This window comes from Lucilia cuprina, chromosome 3, assembly GCF_022045245.1.
Source record: "Lucilia cuprina isolate Lc7/37 chromosome 3, ASM2204524v1, whole genome shotgun sequence".
In the NCBI taxonomy this organism is placed as follows: Eukaryota; Metazoa; Arthropoda; class Insecta; order Diptera; family Calliphoridae; genus Lucilia; species Lucilia cuprina.
Window position 1 is genome coordinate 58,547,718 of NC_060951.1, and position 18,590 is coordinate 58,566,307.

An 18,590-nucleotide genomic window follows, 5' to 3' on the forward strand; every position below is an offset into this window, starting at 1 on the left:
AAAATCAATTAATTTAATTTGAAAACGAATTTTACAGTATGTGGAACGTATTTGACAAATGTGTTGTGGGACGTATCTGGCCGACGAATTTAACTTCACACCCTTAAACTTTCCTTGTTTTAAGTTTACAATAGAGGCTTCATTTCCCTTCCTCGTGATGACTATATGAAATTACACTTTTGCTTAAAACACTTATGTACATGTGTGTTTTTATTGGTCATATAATTGAATGCAAATAATTACTTGCTGGTACATGTGTATGTATGTAAGTAAAACTTAAATACAAACAAAGAAAACTACATTGCTGGAAAAGTAGGTTGATATTAAACAACAATGTCACCAACAATATATTTAAAAAGAAAATGGTATTAGTCCTGCAGTTACTCTTACTGCAGTAGATCCTACTTATAAGCAGTGCAATGACAATACTTTAATGAAATCCAATAAGTCTACTTTTAAGACATTTTGTTCTTATCATTATACTCAAAAAAAGAATTGAGTAATCCGCATTTTAATCAATCTGTAGCAGTTTCAAAACTGAATCCAAAAACTGCAGGACATTCATGTCATTAAGTCTAACCAATACTTTGAGTTGTTAAACGGTAGTGGTGTCACATTATCTTTTTTTTCTCTCTCTCTCTCTTCTTATTGTCTTTTTTTCCTTTTTTCTATTTTAACTATAGAACATACACATACTATCTTTAACTGGAACATATCCTCTGATGTAAAGGATATATAATTGTTCTGGTGCAATGTGTCATCATATCACATACATTTTGTCTAAGTGATGTTGCTGGTGTGAATGTATTTTCTTTTTTAGAATGTAATCACACATACAAATGATTGGTATAAGTTACATTAATGATGTCGTTTAATATTCATCCATATTTACGCTAACGAAGGTAGAGGTAAAAGTTCTTCTATTGTTGTAAAGGGAGACAATGCCTTATACTTTAGCATAATAATATAAGGAGTTTTTTAAACACTAATTTTGTAGCAATTAAATCTTTGAAGAGCATTACTAAGAACTGTATCTAGAAACTTAAATTTAATTCCTATATAATACCAGATATCCTCTATCATTACTGACTTGTTTTCAAGAGCCACTATCTGTATCTTCACTGTCAGGATGACTTATGAATAAGAAAGTATTTATATAACACATTATTAGAAAGACCTTATTAGACTACTTCTATGTAATCCAGACCATATTTAGTAGTCATTGAAAAGTATTTTGTTAGGTAAGTAATTACAATTGAAAGCCATTACCCAGTTTTTGCTGGAAAGTTATTTCATACATTTCTTGGTAATGAGTTCTCGTTATCAAAAAAATAAATAAATACTAAGATACTAAGACTACCACATAAAAAGAGATATAATGGATGTTAATTGCGTGATCAATATTTGAATATAACACGATCGCCAAGATTTTCAATTAAATGTTTTTTAAAATGTGTAACGCAATATATTTGGAACTACTTATCACTTTTATGAATTCCAATGAAAATTATTGTATGTGATCACTAATGGTCCGGGTCGTCCAAAAATTCGAGTTAGATCAACAATGTTTTGACTCTGATATATATTTTCAATAAAAAATGTTCAGTCAATTTACTAGAATAACATATTGCTCATTTATTTCCCGATGAACTTCGAGTACAAAAACTTATTGAGATTAATTAGTTGGTATATATTACTTAAGGTACCCATCGTTGTACCGATGAAGAAATATGTGCTGTAGGCAAACATTTTGAAGAACGGTTGATATAACAAAGTCATTATAATGGTGTTATTCGATTTTAGAAGAATGCAAATGTAGCTAAATCAAGATTTTTTCCACTAAGTTCCCTCGGGACTTGTTACCTTGCAGTAACCGGTACCGAGACTATAAACTGGAATCTTGGAATAATTTGACATGGAGTCGAATCATACAAACTGGTACTACGTATCGGTAGCTCACAGAGCCGAGTTTTGTACTTCGTTTTGTACCATAATAGAACATCAAGCTTATGAAACAATCAAGATTTTTAGAAGTCCCCTAGTGAGCATCTAACCGTAATGAAAGATCTTTATAAAGGTATTATTATGATTCCGGGAAAAAGAAGTGCTATCGGTACCTCGAGTTTGTCGGTACCATAAATTGATTATAATAAAATGTATCTTCGATCTTTTCTTGGGGGAACCACAAAATCTGGTAATACAGAAAACGTAAGGGAAGTGTTTCGGACTTTGGGACTCTGGGTGCACACAAAATCTGGTAATACGGAAACCGTTAGCTCACAGGCAGAGTTTCAGACTTTCGGGTGCACTTAAGAAAATTCTGCTTATGAATGGTAAAGTCTAAAATTCAGAAGTGACTGTGGGACTAAACGTTGGAAATGAGTTGGTGTCAAGTGTATATGTTACGGGATACGAATAGAATCTATGCCTGGTATTAGTTCGTGAGAAACTTTAACATCTTATGTTAAATAAGTTCCCTCGGGACTTGTTACCTTGCAGTAACCGGTACCGAGACTATAAACTGGAATCTTGGAATAATTTGACATGGAGTCGAATCATACAAACTGGTACTACGTAAATCGGTAGCTCACAGAGCCGAGTTTTGTACTTCGTTTTGTACCATAATAGAACATCAAGCTTATGAAACAATCAAGATTTTTAGAAGTCCCCTAGTGAGCATCTAACCGTAATGAAAGATCTTTATAAAGGTATTATTATGATTCCGGGAAAAAGAAGTGCTATCGGTACCTCGAGTTTGTCGGTACCATAAATTGATTATAATAAAATGTATCTTCGATCTTTTCTTGGGGGAACCACAAAATCTGGTAATACAGAAAACGTAAGGGAAGTGTTTCGGACTTTGGGACTCTGGGTGCACACAAAATCTGGTAATACGGAAACCGTTAGCTCACAGGGCAGAGTTTCAGACTTTCGGGGTGCACTTAAGAAAATTCTGCTTATGAATGGTAAAGTCTAAAATTCAGAAGTGACTGTGGGACTAAACGTTGGAAATGAGTTGGTGTCAAGTGTATATGTTACGGGATACGAATAGAATCTATGCCTGGTATTAGTTCGTGAGAAACTTTAACATCTTATGTTAAATAAGTTCCCTCGGGACTTGTTACCTTGCAGTAACCGGTACCGAGACTATAAACTGGAATCTTGGAATAATTTGACATGGAGTCGAATCATACAAACTGGTACTACGTAAATCGGTAGCTCACAGAGCCGAGTTTTGTACTTCGTTTTGTACCATAATAGAACATCAAGCTTATGAAACAATCAAGATTTTTAGAAGTCCCCTAGTGAGCATCTAACCGTAATGAAAGATCTTTATAAAGGTATTATTATGATTCCGGGAAAAAGAAGTGCTATCGGTACCTCGAGTTTGTCGGTACCATAAATTGATTATAATAAAATGTATCTTCGATCTTTTCTTGGGGGAACCACAAAATCTGGTAATACAGAAAACGTAAGGGAAGTGTTTCGGACTTTGGGACTCTGGGTGCACACAAAATCTGGTAATACGGAAACCGTTAGCTCACAGGGCAGAGTTTCAGACTTTCGGGGTGCACTTAAGAAAATTCTGCTTATGAATGGTAAAGTCTAAAATTCAGAAGTGACTGTGGGACTAAACGTTGGAAATGAGTTGGTGTCAAGTGTATATGTTACGGGATACGAATAGAATCTATGCCTGGTATTAGTTCGTGAGAAACTTTAACATCTTATGTTAAAAAATTTTAGAAACGATGAATAAATCTAGAAAAGGTCTGTTTCAGAGAACGATCTTTACTATTCATGAATCTAAAGTAGTTCTGTTTGCACTCGATTTTGAATTCGTTTTTTTTTTTTTTTGAGAATGCTTCCATTGACGACCGTGTATATTTAAAATATTGTGTAAATTGTACAAAAATGTTAAACTTCAGATTTAAGTTAGAAATTTTTACCAACTTCGAATACTGCTGAAGTGATGAAACAGTTTTCTTGATTTCTAAAAACCCTTTTCGGTTTAACCTCATAAGAATTTCATAACATTTTATAATGGAATAATATAGTACCAGAAGAGTATATTATTGTTTTAAGTAGTTCCATCACCGTATATAGCAGCTGTACATATAGTACGTGAGTGCAAGTGATAGAATGTTTTCAAAAGTGTGAGAAAAGAGCCTCAATATTGTTATAGGATAAACAATGGGCTGGTTGTCTGTCTGTCTTTTGTTATTAATTTAATATTCTAAAAACAATAATAAAAATTTTAAATTTAAGTAAACTTATAATAAAATTACTAAGGCTAAAATTAGATAATTAATAAATTATGTTTCATAAATATTAAAATAACTGCATATTTTCTTTTAGCTATAAAAGAAATGCTAAGTACTAAAATGATTGGTGCGAATAATTTTGAAACATTTATGAGGTATTAGATATTTAAGAATTTAACATCGATTATCTGTTAGTACACTTATGTATGTAAATAAATTTTGATATATTTTAAATTATTTGAAAATGTTCGATATTGTATAAATTTATAAATTATTTCAAAATTTTACATTTAAGATTCATGTTCCTGATAAAAAAATAAACATTTAAATATGTTTTCTATTCCTCTATTCAAATATAATGAAAATTTCTTTAAACTTAAACATACTAAATATATCGATTGTAATGTGATATACATATGACAAGAGAAATACTTTGCTGACATTGTTCCAAAAATGTCAATATTAACGAAATATATGTATATATGATAAGTACAATGTTCAATTAACATTGCATGACAAATACTTAAATTCATTGATTTTGTTTTTATTTATATTTATTTTTTCTCTACTAATTTCGTGCTTAAGCATAGTTACAACAAAAAAAGATTTCTAATGCGACAAAAAAAAACTAGAAATAACAATAAATAAATACGTATTGAATAATGTGACAGTGAATGGAAAAGTCATCAACGAACGACAGTGAAAAAAAATGTACAAACTCACATCAACAGTAGGTGGTAAAAGTTTACGAACAGATATTGTTTAAAAAATAACAGTACTTTATCGAGTAAATTCCACTTCTTTGGAAGTTCTTTTTTTGCTAGGATCAACCATATTTTATATTCCGAGGAAAAATTGTCCAACTTGTTTAAAAAATCTAGTTCTATAACTAGTACAAAGAGAACGTCTTTTTTTTCTTGGAAGAATTGATGTTGTCTTTACTTGTGGAACTGATTCCTGGGAACATTGTGGTTGTAAAAGAAGTCCTTAAGATTATTTAAGGAACTAGTTCTTTGACACTAGTTCTAAATTGATACTACATTGGTTTAAAAGAACACATAGTAGTTCCAACACAAACCTAGTAAAAACTACCCAGTAAAATATTTTCAGATTTTTGGAATGAGTATTGTAGGATATCTAGTTATTTCATACATTTCTTGATAATTGATGATTATCAATAAAATAAATTTAATGGAATTTATAGTCATAGACAATTGACGTCTATATCTAACAAGAAATTAGTTAATGTTTCTAACCGTAGTCGATTTTGGAAGTTTTTTTCAAGAAATGTTGATATTTATATTTGTGTGAAAACCATTCCAGATGAAATGATAAAACTATTTTTTAATGGGGCATTGAGTAAGAGAATAGAATAGCAAACATGAAAAATAACTGTAAAACCAGTTTTAAATCCGGAAAAGTCGGGTAAGCAGATTTGTAACTAGTAGTTGTTCACCCAAAAAGTAACTACTTACACTTTTCTCTAATATTACTTGCCTACTTACCGGGTATGTAAAGATTTTGCTGGGTAGGTAATGACTTTCAATTGTAATTACTTACTTAACAACATACTTTTCAACGATTAAAACATATCGTTTGGGTTACATAGAAGTAGGCTAATAAAATCTTACTAATAATGTATTATATTAATACTTTCTAGTTTATTAGTCTTTTTACCTGTGAAACTATAAGAAACTATAATAAAAAACTAATTAAAAAGTCGTTAGAATATCTATCATTTGGTATACAAACTATAGGTATATATATCGAACACATGCATACGAAATATATTCAAATAGGACTCCTTCAGAAAATTTTGTTCAAACCCATACTTGAACTACCACTGGGTCTACATAAAAAAGTCTGAAAAGAGTTTGTTATGTAAAGTAGTGCGATTTCATGGTTTACTCCCGATATAATTCCTCAAAAAAATTTTTTAACTTCTTGTCAAGACAAATAACTGTAAACTATACAATGCAGCAACGACTACTGATTCTGTTAAATACAATTTCTAACATTAAGTTCAGAAACCTATTGAACCTTAATGGAAAATATTCGTTATAGGAAAATGCTGATTATAGTTTTAGATTATTAAAAGTGTCGCGTAAAAAAACGTGATAAAATTAAGAATAATATGATTGGCTCCACTCTCAAGCATTCTAATTTGACATTTAACTGAATTAATATCGAAAGCTATTATCGAGTAATCGTTGGTCCACTCACTTCTTCATTAGAAAATCGAATTGTTATTCTATTTGTCTTCTAGGTTAGTCAATGAGATCATCTTCAACTCAGGCGAAACTTAATTCTCTAAAGAAAACTTGATCTAATTAGTTCTATGAAACAAATGAAATCTGCAAAATAGTTTGGTTTCTCTTTTTCGGAAAATCTGTATTGATATTTCGTAATTTAACCTATTAGGTTCCGTTGAAAAGTATAAGTAAATTAAAACTGTTAAACGTGTAGACTCCTTGAACACAAAGTGTTTCGTGTATTTCCAGAAAATGTATTTAGGTCCCATAAAAACTTCTTCGAGAAGAGTTCTTCCAGCTATGTTCACGAAAGATGTTAGCTATTTGAGCTTGGCTTCCTCTAGGGTTAAACAGTTATTATATTGACTTTCTATCATAGTATATACTCGGTTGGGTGTCATAATAATCATAGACGTTTTGACAAGATCAATTGAGTCATTGTATTTATGGACGTTATGACATTTTTAAAAGTGACACAATGTCTATGAGAAATAAGCCTTAGATTTAAAAGAAAACATTTAACAATAAAACTCTTAATTTAAGGATGCCGGTTTTCAAAATACCCTACAGTCTCAATCTCCTGGCCCAACCGAAGACCGGCATTCAGGAACACTTTTTAAAGTGAATCCCAAATGCAACATACACCAAATTTTGTAGCAATTAAATTATGGATAAGAGTGTCCCTTTTTTAAATTAAAAACAAAATAGTGTCAATGGACACTATGACACATTTTGGTTTGTCATAACATTCACGGACATACCATATATTCCACAAGAAGTACACAAAAAGAAAACTCCCTTACAACTTCTCCGAGATATTCAAAAGAAACTAAGTGTTTGAAAACTTTTATCCATCACTATACATATCTATATGATGTCTATGAAAGCAATGCGTATTGCCCCGTTATTACAATTTTTATATTTCTGTGGCATTTACACAGTAAACATTTAAACATTATTGTGCGAGAGTTACGTTTACATGCCTCAATAGAATTGATATTAAGTAATTGTGGAAATAAAGCCATTTCTATGGTTCAACTAACAACGCAACATGATAAAAACCTTAAAAATAGTATATATGTATTAAAAACAAAAGAAGAAATAACAACTATATGAAAACATGACCAAAACATGAAAACAACAGCAAATATTACGAGGGTACAATTAATAGATCAATAGAATTAATTGCTTTTTACAAACCCAAAATATTGGATGAGAATTTGATTTGATGTATATAACTTAAAAGTGACTTGAGAAAATTAGATTGATTGAAAGGAAACTCTTCCTTTATGAAAGTGAATTCATTACAGTAAATGCATCTGAAAAATAACATTTTCCAAAATAAATTCTCATACCACCTTCGTATTATTACAAAGGTACATATAACTACGATAGAAAATTTAAACTAAATATCCCCAAAAGCTTTAATGGAAACCATTAAAATGCACAATATTATTTTCATTTTTGTTCGTTTTTTTTTTCTTCCTACATGGTGACCTCATGTATATAATTCTCAATTGTCTTCCTGAACAGAAACTGCTAAAGAAAAATCGGTAAAAATCATTTTAAAGAATTTCACAAAAGCCAGACCATTTTCATATAATCATTTACTATTTAGTGTAGTTGTTGTTTTAGTTAAGTAATTTCGTAATTTTAAAATGAAAATATATATATATTTTTTATTTTCAGTTTAAATAATAAATTTTAATTCACTGCTGGAGAAGATAACACGAGCAACACAGAAACGGCCACTAAAAATAAAATCTGCTACTTTTAGAAAAATAAAAAAAATTAATACAAGATATATTTGTTCGGAGGGTGAAGAGGTGAAAAGGCTGCAAATATGAACAACATGTTGTTGATTTAAGCAAAATTTTTAAATGCAAATACAACATTTTAAAATCATTCTAATAAAATCAATACGCTAAACACACGCTGATCATCATTTAGTCTATTTAAAATAGAAAGAGATGTTGATTAAGGAGTATCACATCCCACTGCCGCTCACGGTGGAGGAGTATCGTATAGCCCAGCTGTATATGATAGCGGTAAGTATTTGCTATATAATTTATACCTCTTTGAAACTGTTATAAATATTCTGAAAAATTTTGATTCTTGAGACTAGCAATTTCTCAAATGTTAGTTAAAAGCTACTTAACAAACGTTAATCAAGAATCCGTATCCTTATTTGAGAACAGATAGATAGATAGATAGATAGATAGATAGATAGATAGATAGATAGATAGATAGATAGATAGATAGATAGATAGATAGATAGATAGATAGATAGATAGATAGATAGATAGATAGATAGATAGATAGATAGATAGATAGATAGATAGATAGATATATTTGGTTAAAGTATACACGATTATAGATTATTCTATCGACTCAATTATGTACTCTTAACCAAGTGCAGATCGACGGGGGAAAGGAAAATTCCGCCCCAAAATCGAAAATTGTTCATACAAAATATAAAAATGAGGAAAATAGGATCCGCGGCAGTTCTTAAGACTACAGACTATAAGACTGATATTGACCTAAATTCGCCTTAAGTATTGGATGTATTTTAGTTTATATTTTCGTCTATAGCGCAGTCTATTGACTCGACTATGTTATCTTTGGTCTATAAACTCGACGACAAACTGAACTATAAACTGAACGTAAACTATACTACTATAGTTTTCGTTTATATAAGTTTATATATATTTCACAAAAAATAAAACTCGAATCTTTAGTTATCTACTAAGCCTTTGAAAATAGTATTATATTGGTCCAAATCAAACCTCATTTCCTCGAGTCTCTCAATTTCTTTTCGAAAAATTATGATTAAACCATTATTTATTTTGCAGAAAAAGAGTCGTGAAGAAAGTCATGGCGAAGGCAGTGGTGTTGAAATCATTATAAATGAACCCTACGATGATGGGCCAGGTGGCAAAGGACAGTACACCAAAAAGATCTATCATGTTGGCAGTCATTTGCCAGGCTGGATTAAAAGTAAGATATATAAAAAACAATAATACAATGTATTGATACATATAAACACAAATCGATTACTAAAGGTCTGCTGCCTAAAAGTGCTTTAACAGTGGAAGAAGAAGCCTGGAATGCTTATCCCTATACTCGTACACGTTACACCTGTCCATTTGTGGAAAAATTCTCCTTAGATATAGAAACATATTATTTCCCTGATAATGGCTATCAGGATAATGTCTTTAAATTAACCGGTAGCGAACTAAGAAATAGGGAAATTGGTAAGTTTTTGTCAATAAAAAATCCAATTTCAAAAATATTTATGATGAGTTGTTATCCTAGACTGCATTGATATTGTCAAGGATCAATTGTTTGGCGGTGATTATGTCAAAGAAGAGGATCCTAAATTATATGTGTCCGAAAAAACCGGCAGAGGCCCTTTGGGCGAAGACTGGCTGGAGGAGTATTGGCGTGAAGTTAAGGGCAAAAAACAACCCACATCTCGTAATATGTCCTTGATGTGTGCCTATAAAATTTGTCGTGTAGAATTTCGCTACTGGGGCATGCAAACTAAATTGGAAAAATTCATACACGATGTAGCTTTAAGAAAAACAATGTTAAGAGCCCATCGTCAAGCCTGGGCCTGGCAAGATGAATGGCATGGTCTAACCATTGAAGATATTAGAGAAATTGAAAGACAAACCCAAGCCGCATTGGCGCGTAAAATGGGTGGTGGTGATTTAAGTGGTGAAGAAGAGGAGGAGGAAGGTTAGTGGGGGCTTTGAGAAAAGTTCTAACTTAAAACATTAACTTTTGTATATTTTTATAGAAAGCATTTCTGAAGGTCATTTGGAATCACATTCTGCCGATACTGAGGAACGTGTGATTAAAGAACCTCCCGTTGTTACAGAGCAACCACCCAGTGAGGAAGTTTCTTCGGATGATGAAGAAGTACCCGAACAAAATAATTCCAGCGAAAGATCTCGTTCTCAAAGTATACAAATGATTAAATCAAAATCTGGCTCCAAACCGGGCGGTCTACACTCACCTTTAGGATCTGCGCATAGTTTTGAGTTACAGGTTAGATTTTATGATTTGATATAATTAGCTCTCTGACCGATAAATCTATTTAATGTGGCATGATATTTGTATCCGTGTTTAAAATTATGAAAAAAAGCATTATGAAATTTGGATTTTGGAAGCACACACCCCGGGACAAATCTCCTATTGAAACTTTAGTTCCAAAGATTTACAAAGTCAGACAACCTTGAGAATAATCTTAAATGGAATCTGTATTAAGTTGCATATTAATTTTGATTTTTTTAAACAAATCCTATTCCGCTCTCTCGGTCCAATCATATAACCAAAAACAAATTTCATAAATGTAAAAACAAAAATTCCAAACGTATCAAAATTCTTTTAATTGATCAATCAAAGGTGAGAGATTAAATTGTAAGACTGGTGACTGGAAAATGTTTTATCTTCTTATTTCTTTTTCGGTTTCTTTACTTTACTTTATTTTCTTTTCGTTTTCTTTAATTCTTATCTTATTTATTTCGTCTTCTCTTTTAACGTTTCCTGCAAATGCAAAATTATTCTTTAAAATAATTTTTGCGCATAACTCTACATTTCGTTTAGCAGCATGCCAAAAATGCTAAGCGTAAAAACGTAAGTTATTTTTTTTTAAATTGTTGAATGTTTAATGTTTGTAAATTAACACTAAAATTTATTTAACACCTCAGTAGTTGTTAACACGTTTACTTAAAATGATTGAATACACATTACAGGTGGCTAATTGGCGTATGGAACGTTTGGAAGTTGATTCAAAATCGAATTCGGAAGAAGAATTTTTCGATTGTGTGGGTATGTTATCAAACTTATCATAGAAATGTTTGCATTTTCCATTTCATATCTCACCAGAGGAAATTCCAATTTCAGATACAAATGACAGCAATTCTTTGGCGAAATGGAGTTCTTTGGAATTGTTGGGTGAACCAGATGATAGTCCGCCGCCACATAGTAGTGGTCAAGGTAAGAGTAAACAGGAGGATAGTATATTCAATCAAGATTTTCTAATGCGTGTGGCCTCGGAGAGAGGTACTAGAAGACAATTGCGTTCATCGCAAAGCGTGGAAAGAGGTCATGATATATCACCGCCTGGTTCGCCGGGCACACCATCTTGTTCCACCACCATTTTGATATTGGTAGTACATGCTGGAAGTGTATTGGGTAAATAACTTTTAACAGCCAAATAAAGTTCATAGTCATAAATATTTGCTTTATATTAAGATGCTACCAGTGAATTGACTTCCAAAAAATCTGATGTCACCACATTTCGTGGTTCTTTTGAGTCTGTTATGCGTCAACATTATCCGAGCCTATTGACCCATGTTACCATTAAAATGGTACCATGTCCATCCATTTGTACCGATGCTCTGGGCATTTTGTCTAGCTTAAGTCCATATTCATTTGATTCTTCACCCTCAGCTGATATACCCAATATAGCGGATGTTCCTATTGGCGCCATTCCATTGCTGGCGGTCTCATCACCAGAATTTCAGGACACTGTCAATAAAACCGTACAGGCAGCTAATATTGTTTACCATGAATTTCTTAAATCAGAGGAAGGTCATGGTTTCTCTGGACAAATTGTAATGTTGGGAGATTCTATGGGTTCTCTGTTGGCTTATGAGGCATTGTGTCGTACTAATGGCAACGATGGTACCAGTCGTTCTTCACGCAACACGGATGATGATGAACGTTTTGATGATTCCGAATTGGATGCTAAACGTTTATTGGTGGCACCCTCACCGCGCCGAAGACGTTCTTCTTCCTCAAGTGATTCGAAACATGCGAAATTAGACTTTGAAGTGGGTGACTTTTTTATGTTTGGTTCCCCACTATCTATAGTATTGGCAGCTAAAAAATTACATGATTCTAAAACTGGTAAGCATTTACATTATCTCCAAATGTGTTCAATTTGTGTAAATAAGAACATTTACTTGCCAGCTCTACAACGTCCCAACTGTAATCAGGTTTATAATATGTTCCATCCTACCGATCCAACGGCTTCCCGTTTAGAACCTTTACTAAGTGCCAGATTTTCCATGCTGGCTCCCGTTAATGTACCCCGTTATGCCAAATATCCACTGGGGAATGGTCAGCCATTGCATTTATGTAAGTTTCATTGTTTCTTTAACTGAAGCTTTCCAAATAAAATTTACTTTTTTCTTTCCCTTTTTCGAACAGTGGAGGTTATTCAATCAAATCCCCAACATTTTAATGACTCCAACAACATTATGTGCGGTCGTCGTTTATCAGATGCTTCCATGCAAAGTACAGTATCCGGTCTTATAGAAAATGTATCATTAAGTACCATTAATTCATGTAAGTTTGCTAGTTGGTAGAAGTTGGAAACTCCAAAAATCCTTTAGTTATTGTAAACCCCACATAACTTTGAATACAATTGTAAAATGTATATTTTCATGTACAATTTTCTAGTACAAATGAAATGGTGGGGTACAAAACGTTTAGATTATGCCATGTATTGCCCAGAAGGTTTAAGTAACTTTCCAGCCAATGCTTTGCCACATTTATTCCATGCCAGCTACTGGGAAAGTGCTGATGTTATAGCATTTATATTAAGACAAGTAAGTTCTTCTCTAACACATATATTCCATGGTGATTAAGCGTTCTTTATTTTATTTAGATTGGTAAATTTGAAGGCATTCCATATGTTACATCCATGGACAACAAAGAAACTGTCCACTTTAATCCCGGCCAACCGAGAGAAAAATGGATACGCAAACGTACCTCGGTGAAATTGAAAAATGTGGCCGCCAATCATCGTGCCAATGATGTGATAGTTTTAGAGGGACGTGAGCAACGTCTGAATGCTCGTTTTATGTATGGTCCTTTGGATATGATCACTCTACATGGCGAAAAAGTTGATATACACATAATGAAAGATCCACCCGCTGGCGAGTGGAGTTTTCTTAGTACAGAGGTTACCGATAAAACTGGTCGGATTTCCTACAGCATACCCGAACATGTAGCATTCGGTTATGGCATTTATCCCATTAAAATGGTAGTGAGAGGTGATCACACTTCAGTGGACTGTTATTTAGCGGTGGTGCCACCTTTAACGGAATGTGTAGTCTTTAGTATAGATGGCTCATTTACCGCCTCGATGTCGGTGACCGGACGTGATCCTAAAGTAAGAGCTGGGGCGGTAGATGTTTGCCGTCATTGGCAGGAATTGGGTTATTTATTAATCTATATAACCGGTAGACCGGATATGCAACAGCAACGTGTTGTTTCCTGGCTGAGTCAGCATAATTTTCCTCATGGTCTCATATCATTTGCCGATGGTCTTTCCACTGATCCGTTGGGTCATAAAACCGCTTATCTAAATAATCTGGTGCAAAATCATGGAATCTCAATAATGGCCGCTTATGGTAGCAGTAAAGATATTAGTGTTTATACCAATGTGGGCCTAAGATCAGATCAGATATTTATAGTGGGAAAGGTGAGTTTTTTTTTTTCTTTTAATAATAATTTTTCTCATATTTTTTTAATGTTTTGGAATTTTAGGTTAGCAAAAAATTGCAAACCAATGCCACAGTATTAAATGATGGTTATGCTGCTCATTTATCGGCCTTGCAAGCTGTGGGCGGTTCTCGACCCGCCAAAGGCAATGCTCGTATGGTTATACCACGCGGTTGTTTCAATTTACCGGGTCAAACTACTAATCCTCGACGTAGGAGGTAAGTTTCATTTATTTTTTCTTATGAAATATATTTATGTATCGGCAAGTTTATGTAGTAGAGTATACTATTGATGCAAGTATTAATCGTATGTATGTATATATATTAAAATCATCTCAGTCCAATAAGAAAAAAATCATAAAAACTTAAATTGTTATAAATGGGTAAAAAAAAGATTAATTTTTTAGTCCCACTTATTTACAATTTAAGTTATTATGTTAATTAACACCACAGTAATTTTTAATTACTAAAATGTAAAAAAAAGTATAAATCAAAATGTATGTATGTATATTTACTATAAATGTATTTTGTCTCAAAATCAAAATCTGCAGCAGCACATTAATTAAAATTGTATGTATAAATGAATGTAAATAATTTTTTAGTTTAATTTTTTCGAAATTTGTTTTTTTTTTTATTTCACAAATTCATATTTTTAAATTTAGTTTAAAGTTTATTTAGTTACTAAACTATTTTACTAATACAGCTTTTTTTAGTTAATTTAGTTACTTGCAATTCGTTTAATTTGATTGGTTTCAGTTTGTTTTCTACTAACACCAATTTTTCTTAAAATTTTTATTTATTTTTTGCAAAAACTAACGAATATTTTAATTTCAAACAACCAGCAATGCATTCGATAAAACTAACACAACCAACAACTTGCAAATCTATGAAAATGAAGAAGATTATGAGTTTTGAAGAAAACAATTATAGAAAATTGAATCAAATATTTACACATGAACATAATTTTCTTTTTATAAATATCTAATTGAATTTATATGCAAAAATATTTAACAATTTAAATTGGTTTATAATTATTAACAATATTTATAAATAATATATAAATAGTAAATAATATTGTATGTATATAAAATATATAAACAATTGTTTCTTTTACATATATAAATATTTATTTAAACACATTCATATGAGAAGGTGTGTGATGTAATGATGAAGATATAAAAATCAATAATTTTAATCAGAAATATAAGAAAACTTTCATAGTTAAGGTAATAAAGAGAGAGAGTGAAATTGATAACATCTCTCACTTCTTCCATTAATGAGTCTACTCAGTTGTCTTAATCCAGACAAATAACTTCTTCATGATCTTAATTAAATTTATCGAAAATTTGCCTATAACTTTATATAACTACTTTAAATTAACTAATGAAAGATTAAGTACAAGAGGGAACTTTTATTAGAAGTCCTTGAAACTAGAGATATTTTACATAAAATATATGTACCATCTGGCTCCTTTATGGTCTACCAAACATTTACTTTTAAAAACATCAAGCATATTAGTTATTTATAGGTTTTTTGATCTTAGTTTTTATGACTAATTTTCCAAAGGGTTCGTAATTCTCTTATTTGAATATTCAAAAAATTTTTAAAAACATTTTTGAAAAAGTTTAACAATGTACTAATCTTAAAATTTTAGTTTTTATATCCCTCTTACAGCACACCCTTCTTTATATGTATAAATGTTTGATTATTTTGAAATGTTTTTAATTTTTACGTTCACTTTTTTTCTTTTTTGTGTTTTATCGTTTCTTTTCTTTTTTTTAAACAATAATGATCACTCACTCTCACAATTTAAAAACATCTGCACAATAACCCCTAAAAACATTTAACCTTAATCCATAAAACCATTCCTTGAAACACTCCACCCTCTAACACTCTACTATCATCACCACTCCCTGTAATTGTTAAAAAAAAATCCTACACCATATTAAATTTATTAGGCTGCATGAGCAACAGGACGCTTAAACCTGCAAATATTGAGGTCCACCATCATATGAAAAGGCAAGCCGAATTGTTTATCCAGAAAAGTTTTTTATTTTCGTTTTCTAGTATTTATAATAAATGTTGTCAAACAAAAGAGCAAAACTTAAATTTAAAACAAACAAGAACAAAAAGAAAACAAAATTATATAGTAGAACAATCACTTGTTGTTATTATTACCAAATGATATTGAATAATTACAAAACAAACAAATATTAAAAAAAACGAAATTAATCATCTTAAATTATATTCTTAATATCCTAAATCCCCAAAACCCACCAATCTAACACAACTAACCGTAAAAATCCTCTCCATCATCAACCTGTTATCTACTCCTCCAACACCTACCACTTGTAGCAACGAGACCGGTCTATCTTCGCCAATACGCAGTGGCTACTTAAAACGTAAAACCTATTTTAGTCACCAATAAAACTGAAACTGAAAAAACCTAACGATCCAAAGTCATCAAAAAAGAACAAGATCCTGTTGACGGGAATATATCACCATGTCACCAACAACAGCCAACCACCATATTCATTTTGTTAGATGATATTAAAAAAACAGTTATAACTTAATAGTTGTTATAACAAACAAAAAAATATAATACCAGTTCCATTAGTTAAAATAATGCAGTTTAGAGAGACGTTAACTATTAGAGAGACGTTTGTTCCATTAACTAAAGCATGCCTACTTACTATACACATCAAAATAGCTGAGATATCATTGCAATTTATTCAATTACAAAATAAAACAAAAATCAAAAACTACTATAATTTACTCGTATTTAACCAGAATTAACTAAAAATATCAAAAAAGAAAAATGCAAAAAAAAAACAAATTCAACAATTCGTTTACATTAAAAAATGCAAAAGAATATAGCTGGAGAAATCATACATCATTCCAATTAAACAAAATTGCGAAATAATTAATACTTTAATAATAATTGTTATTGTTCAATTAAAACTATAAGAACAATTAAGAAAATAAAGACATCGTCTAACATTGTCACGCAGTAAGTAAATAATTAAAGAAAATAATATTTATTATTTTACAGTTTATTATTTTAGAATAGAAATCGGTTAATTTTTTTTAATGAAATCAGTAGCATACTTTAAGGTGTTAAAACAGTGAAGATTAAAAATGTTGAAATATTATTACAAGTTTTAAAAGCTTTTAAATTTACAATTAGGAATTTCAAACTACTTAGGGTGGGTTTTTCAATTTAATATATGTTTTGTGTTTTCCAAACAACAGTAACGTTACATATTATCTTAGTTTAACTGAGTGTTATTGGCCAATTAAACTTAAGTTATAAGTGAGAAAACACAATTACCAAAAACAATGATTTCGGAGGAACAAAAACTTAATATTTGAAGTAAATTGTAATTTTCTGATTTGTTTTGTTTTATTAATGTTTTAAATGTTTATTTAATATTTTTCCAAAATTTTTCATTTTAAAAAAGTATTATTTGCAAAAAACAGCTGTTCATTGTTTATGTTTTTGAGTAAAACGTTGGCAATACTAGCAAAGTTAACTGAACTTAAATCCAAAACTGAAAAACACAATCATCGGTTAAAGTCCGGCTAAATTTGTTCAGAGTTTAATCTAATCTAGTTTAACTGAGTAGTAAGAAACCCATCCTAAGAAGTGCCGCTTATATTACTTCTATTTTAACATAAACGTTTTTTATTTTTAATCCTAACTATTACACTGCAAGCAAAAAAGTATGCAATATTAATAAAGATTTCTTTAATTGTAAAAAAATTTCTATTTATTTCGATAAAAATATGTGCGTGAAAAAAATCCTTAATTTATTTGCAGAAAATGTATTGAAAGACTATTTTGCATTTGCATCTTATAGGTACCTGGCTAGAAAGACTGTTTCCTCCTGTTGTTTGATGGTATTACAAACTACATAAAAAAACTCAAACAGAAACCGAAACAAATACTAAGTAATCAGATTAAAAAACAAAACAATACATGCTTAAAAATCATAAGAGAATATAAATAATATTTAAAAAAATAAATATGTATTTAAAACTAAATTCTAAAAAATATTTATTAAATTAACAAAAAAACTAAATAAAGATATTGAAAACAAGATAATCCCCTTTTTCTAGAACAGAAAGTAAAAAAGTACTATAAATTGATGTTAGCCATAAAAAATTGTAATATTATTGAATTAAAATAAAAATTGTTCTAAAAACTTTAGCAAATTATTAAATTTCTTGTTATGAAAAATCGAAAATTACTATTTAAATTAATTGTAGCTTAAAATATCATTGGCAAAATATTACAAAAAATCTATTTCTAATACTAAAACTTGCCCTTTAAAATGCTGTAATAATTTGTTAAAAAAAATAACTTTAAAAACTTTCTGTAATTTTTTTTAATGAAAATAACTAATAAAATGTTAAATACGATTATCTAAAATGTACATGTGATATACAAAAACTTCAATACAGAATTGTAAACTGTTAAATTTATAATTTTATTTTTGAAATTCGCAATTTCAATAAGAATTCTTTAAATGAAAACAGTGGTGATAATGAAAACT

General features: G+C 30.7%; 1 protein-coding gene across 12 annotated transcripts in view; it reads left to right on the top strand.

The window, feature by feature from the left end:
* Positions 1–18,018, top strand: part of LOC111677897 (protein retinal degeneration B) — a 38,046-nt gene extending 20,028 nt beyond the window's left edge. For 2 of the 12 annotated variants that reach the window (XR_006940169.1, XR_006940170.1), the window contains exons 2-17: positions 8,204–8,562; positions 9,367–9,511; positions 9,577–9,768; positions 9,830–10,255; positions 10,317–10,567; positions 11,126–11,155; positions 11,275–11,350; positions 11,408–11,716; positions 11,777–12,433; positions 12,497–12,664; positions 12,737–12,874; positions 12,989–13,137; positions 13,197–14,015; positions 14,081–14,253; positions 16,390–17,044; positions 17,895–18,018. Coding sequence is in view for 2 of the 12 variants with exons in the window: in XM_046945818.1 (XP_046801774.1) it covers positions 8,485–8,562; positions 9,367–9,511; positions 9,577–9,768; positions 9,830–10,255; positions 10,317–10,567; positions 11,126–11,155; positions 11,275–11,350; positions 11,408–11,716; positions 11,777–12,433; positions 12,497–12,664; positions 12,737–12,874; positions 12,989–13,137; positions 13,197–14,015; positions 14,081–14,253; positions 14,877–14,949 (3,684 nt within the window). In the remaining 10 variants the exon portion in view is untranslated. Of the gene's footprint in view, positions 1–8,203; positions 8,563–9,366; positions 9,512–9,576; positions 9,769–9,829; positions 10,256–10,314; positions 10,568–11,125; positions 11,156–11,274; positions 11,351–11,407; positions 11,717–11,776; positions 12,434–12,496; positions 12,665–12,736; positions 12,875–12,988; positions 13,138–13,196; positions 14,016–14,080; positions 14,254–14,876; positions 14,989–15,992; positions 16,054–16,389; positions 17,045–17,894 lie in introns of those variants that run through there. The other 10 variants (XR_006940176.1, XR_006940177.1, XR_006940171.1 and 7 more) reach the window with 10 other exon arrangements.
* Positions 18,019–18,590: the final 572 nt, after the last annotated feature.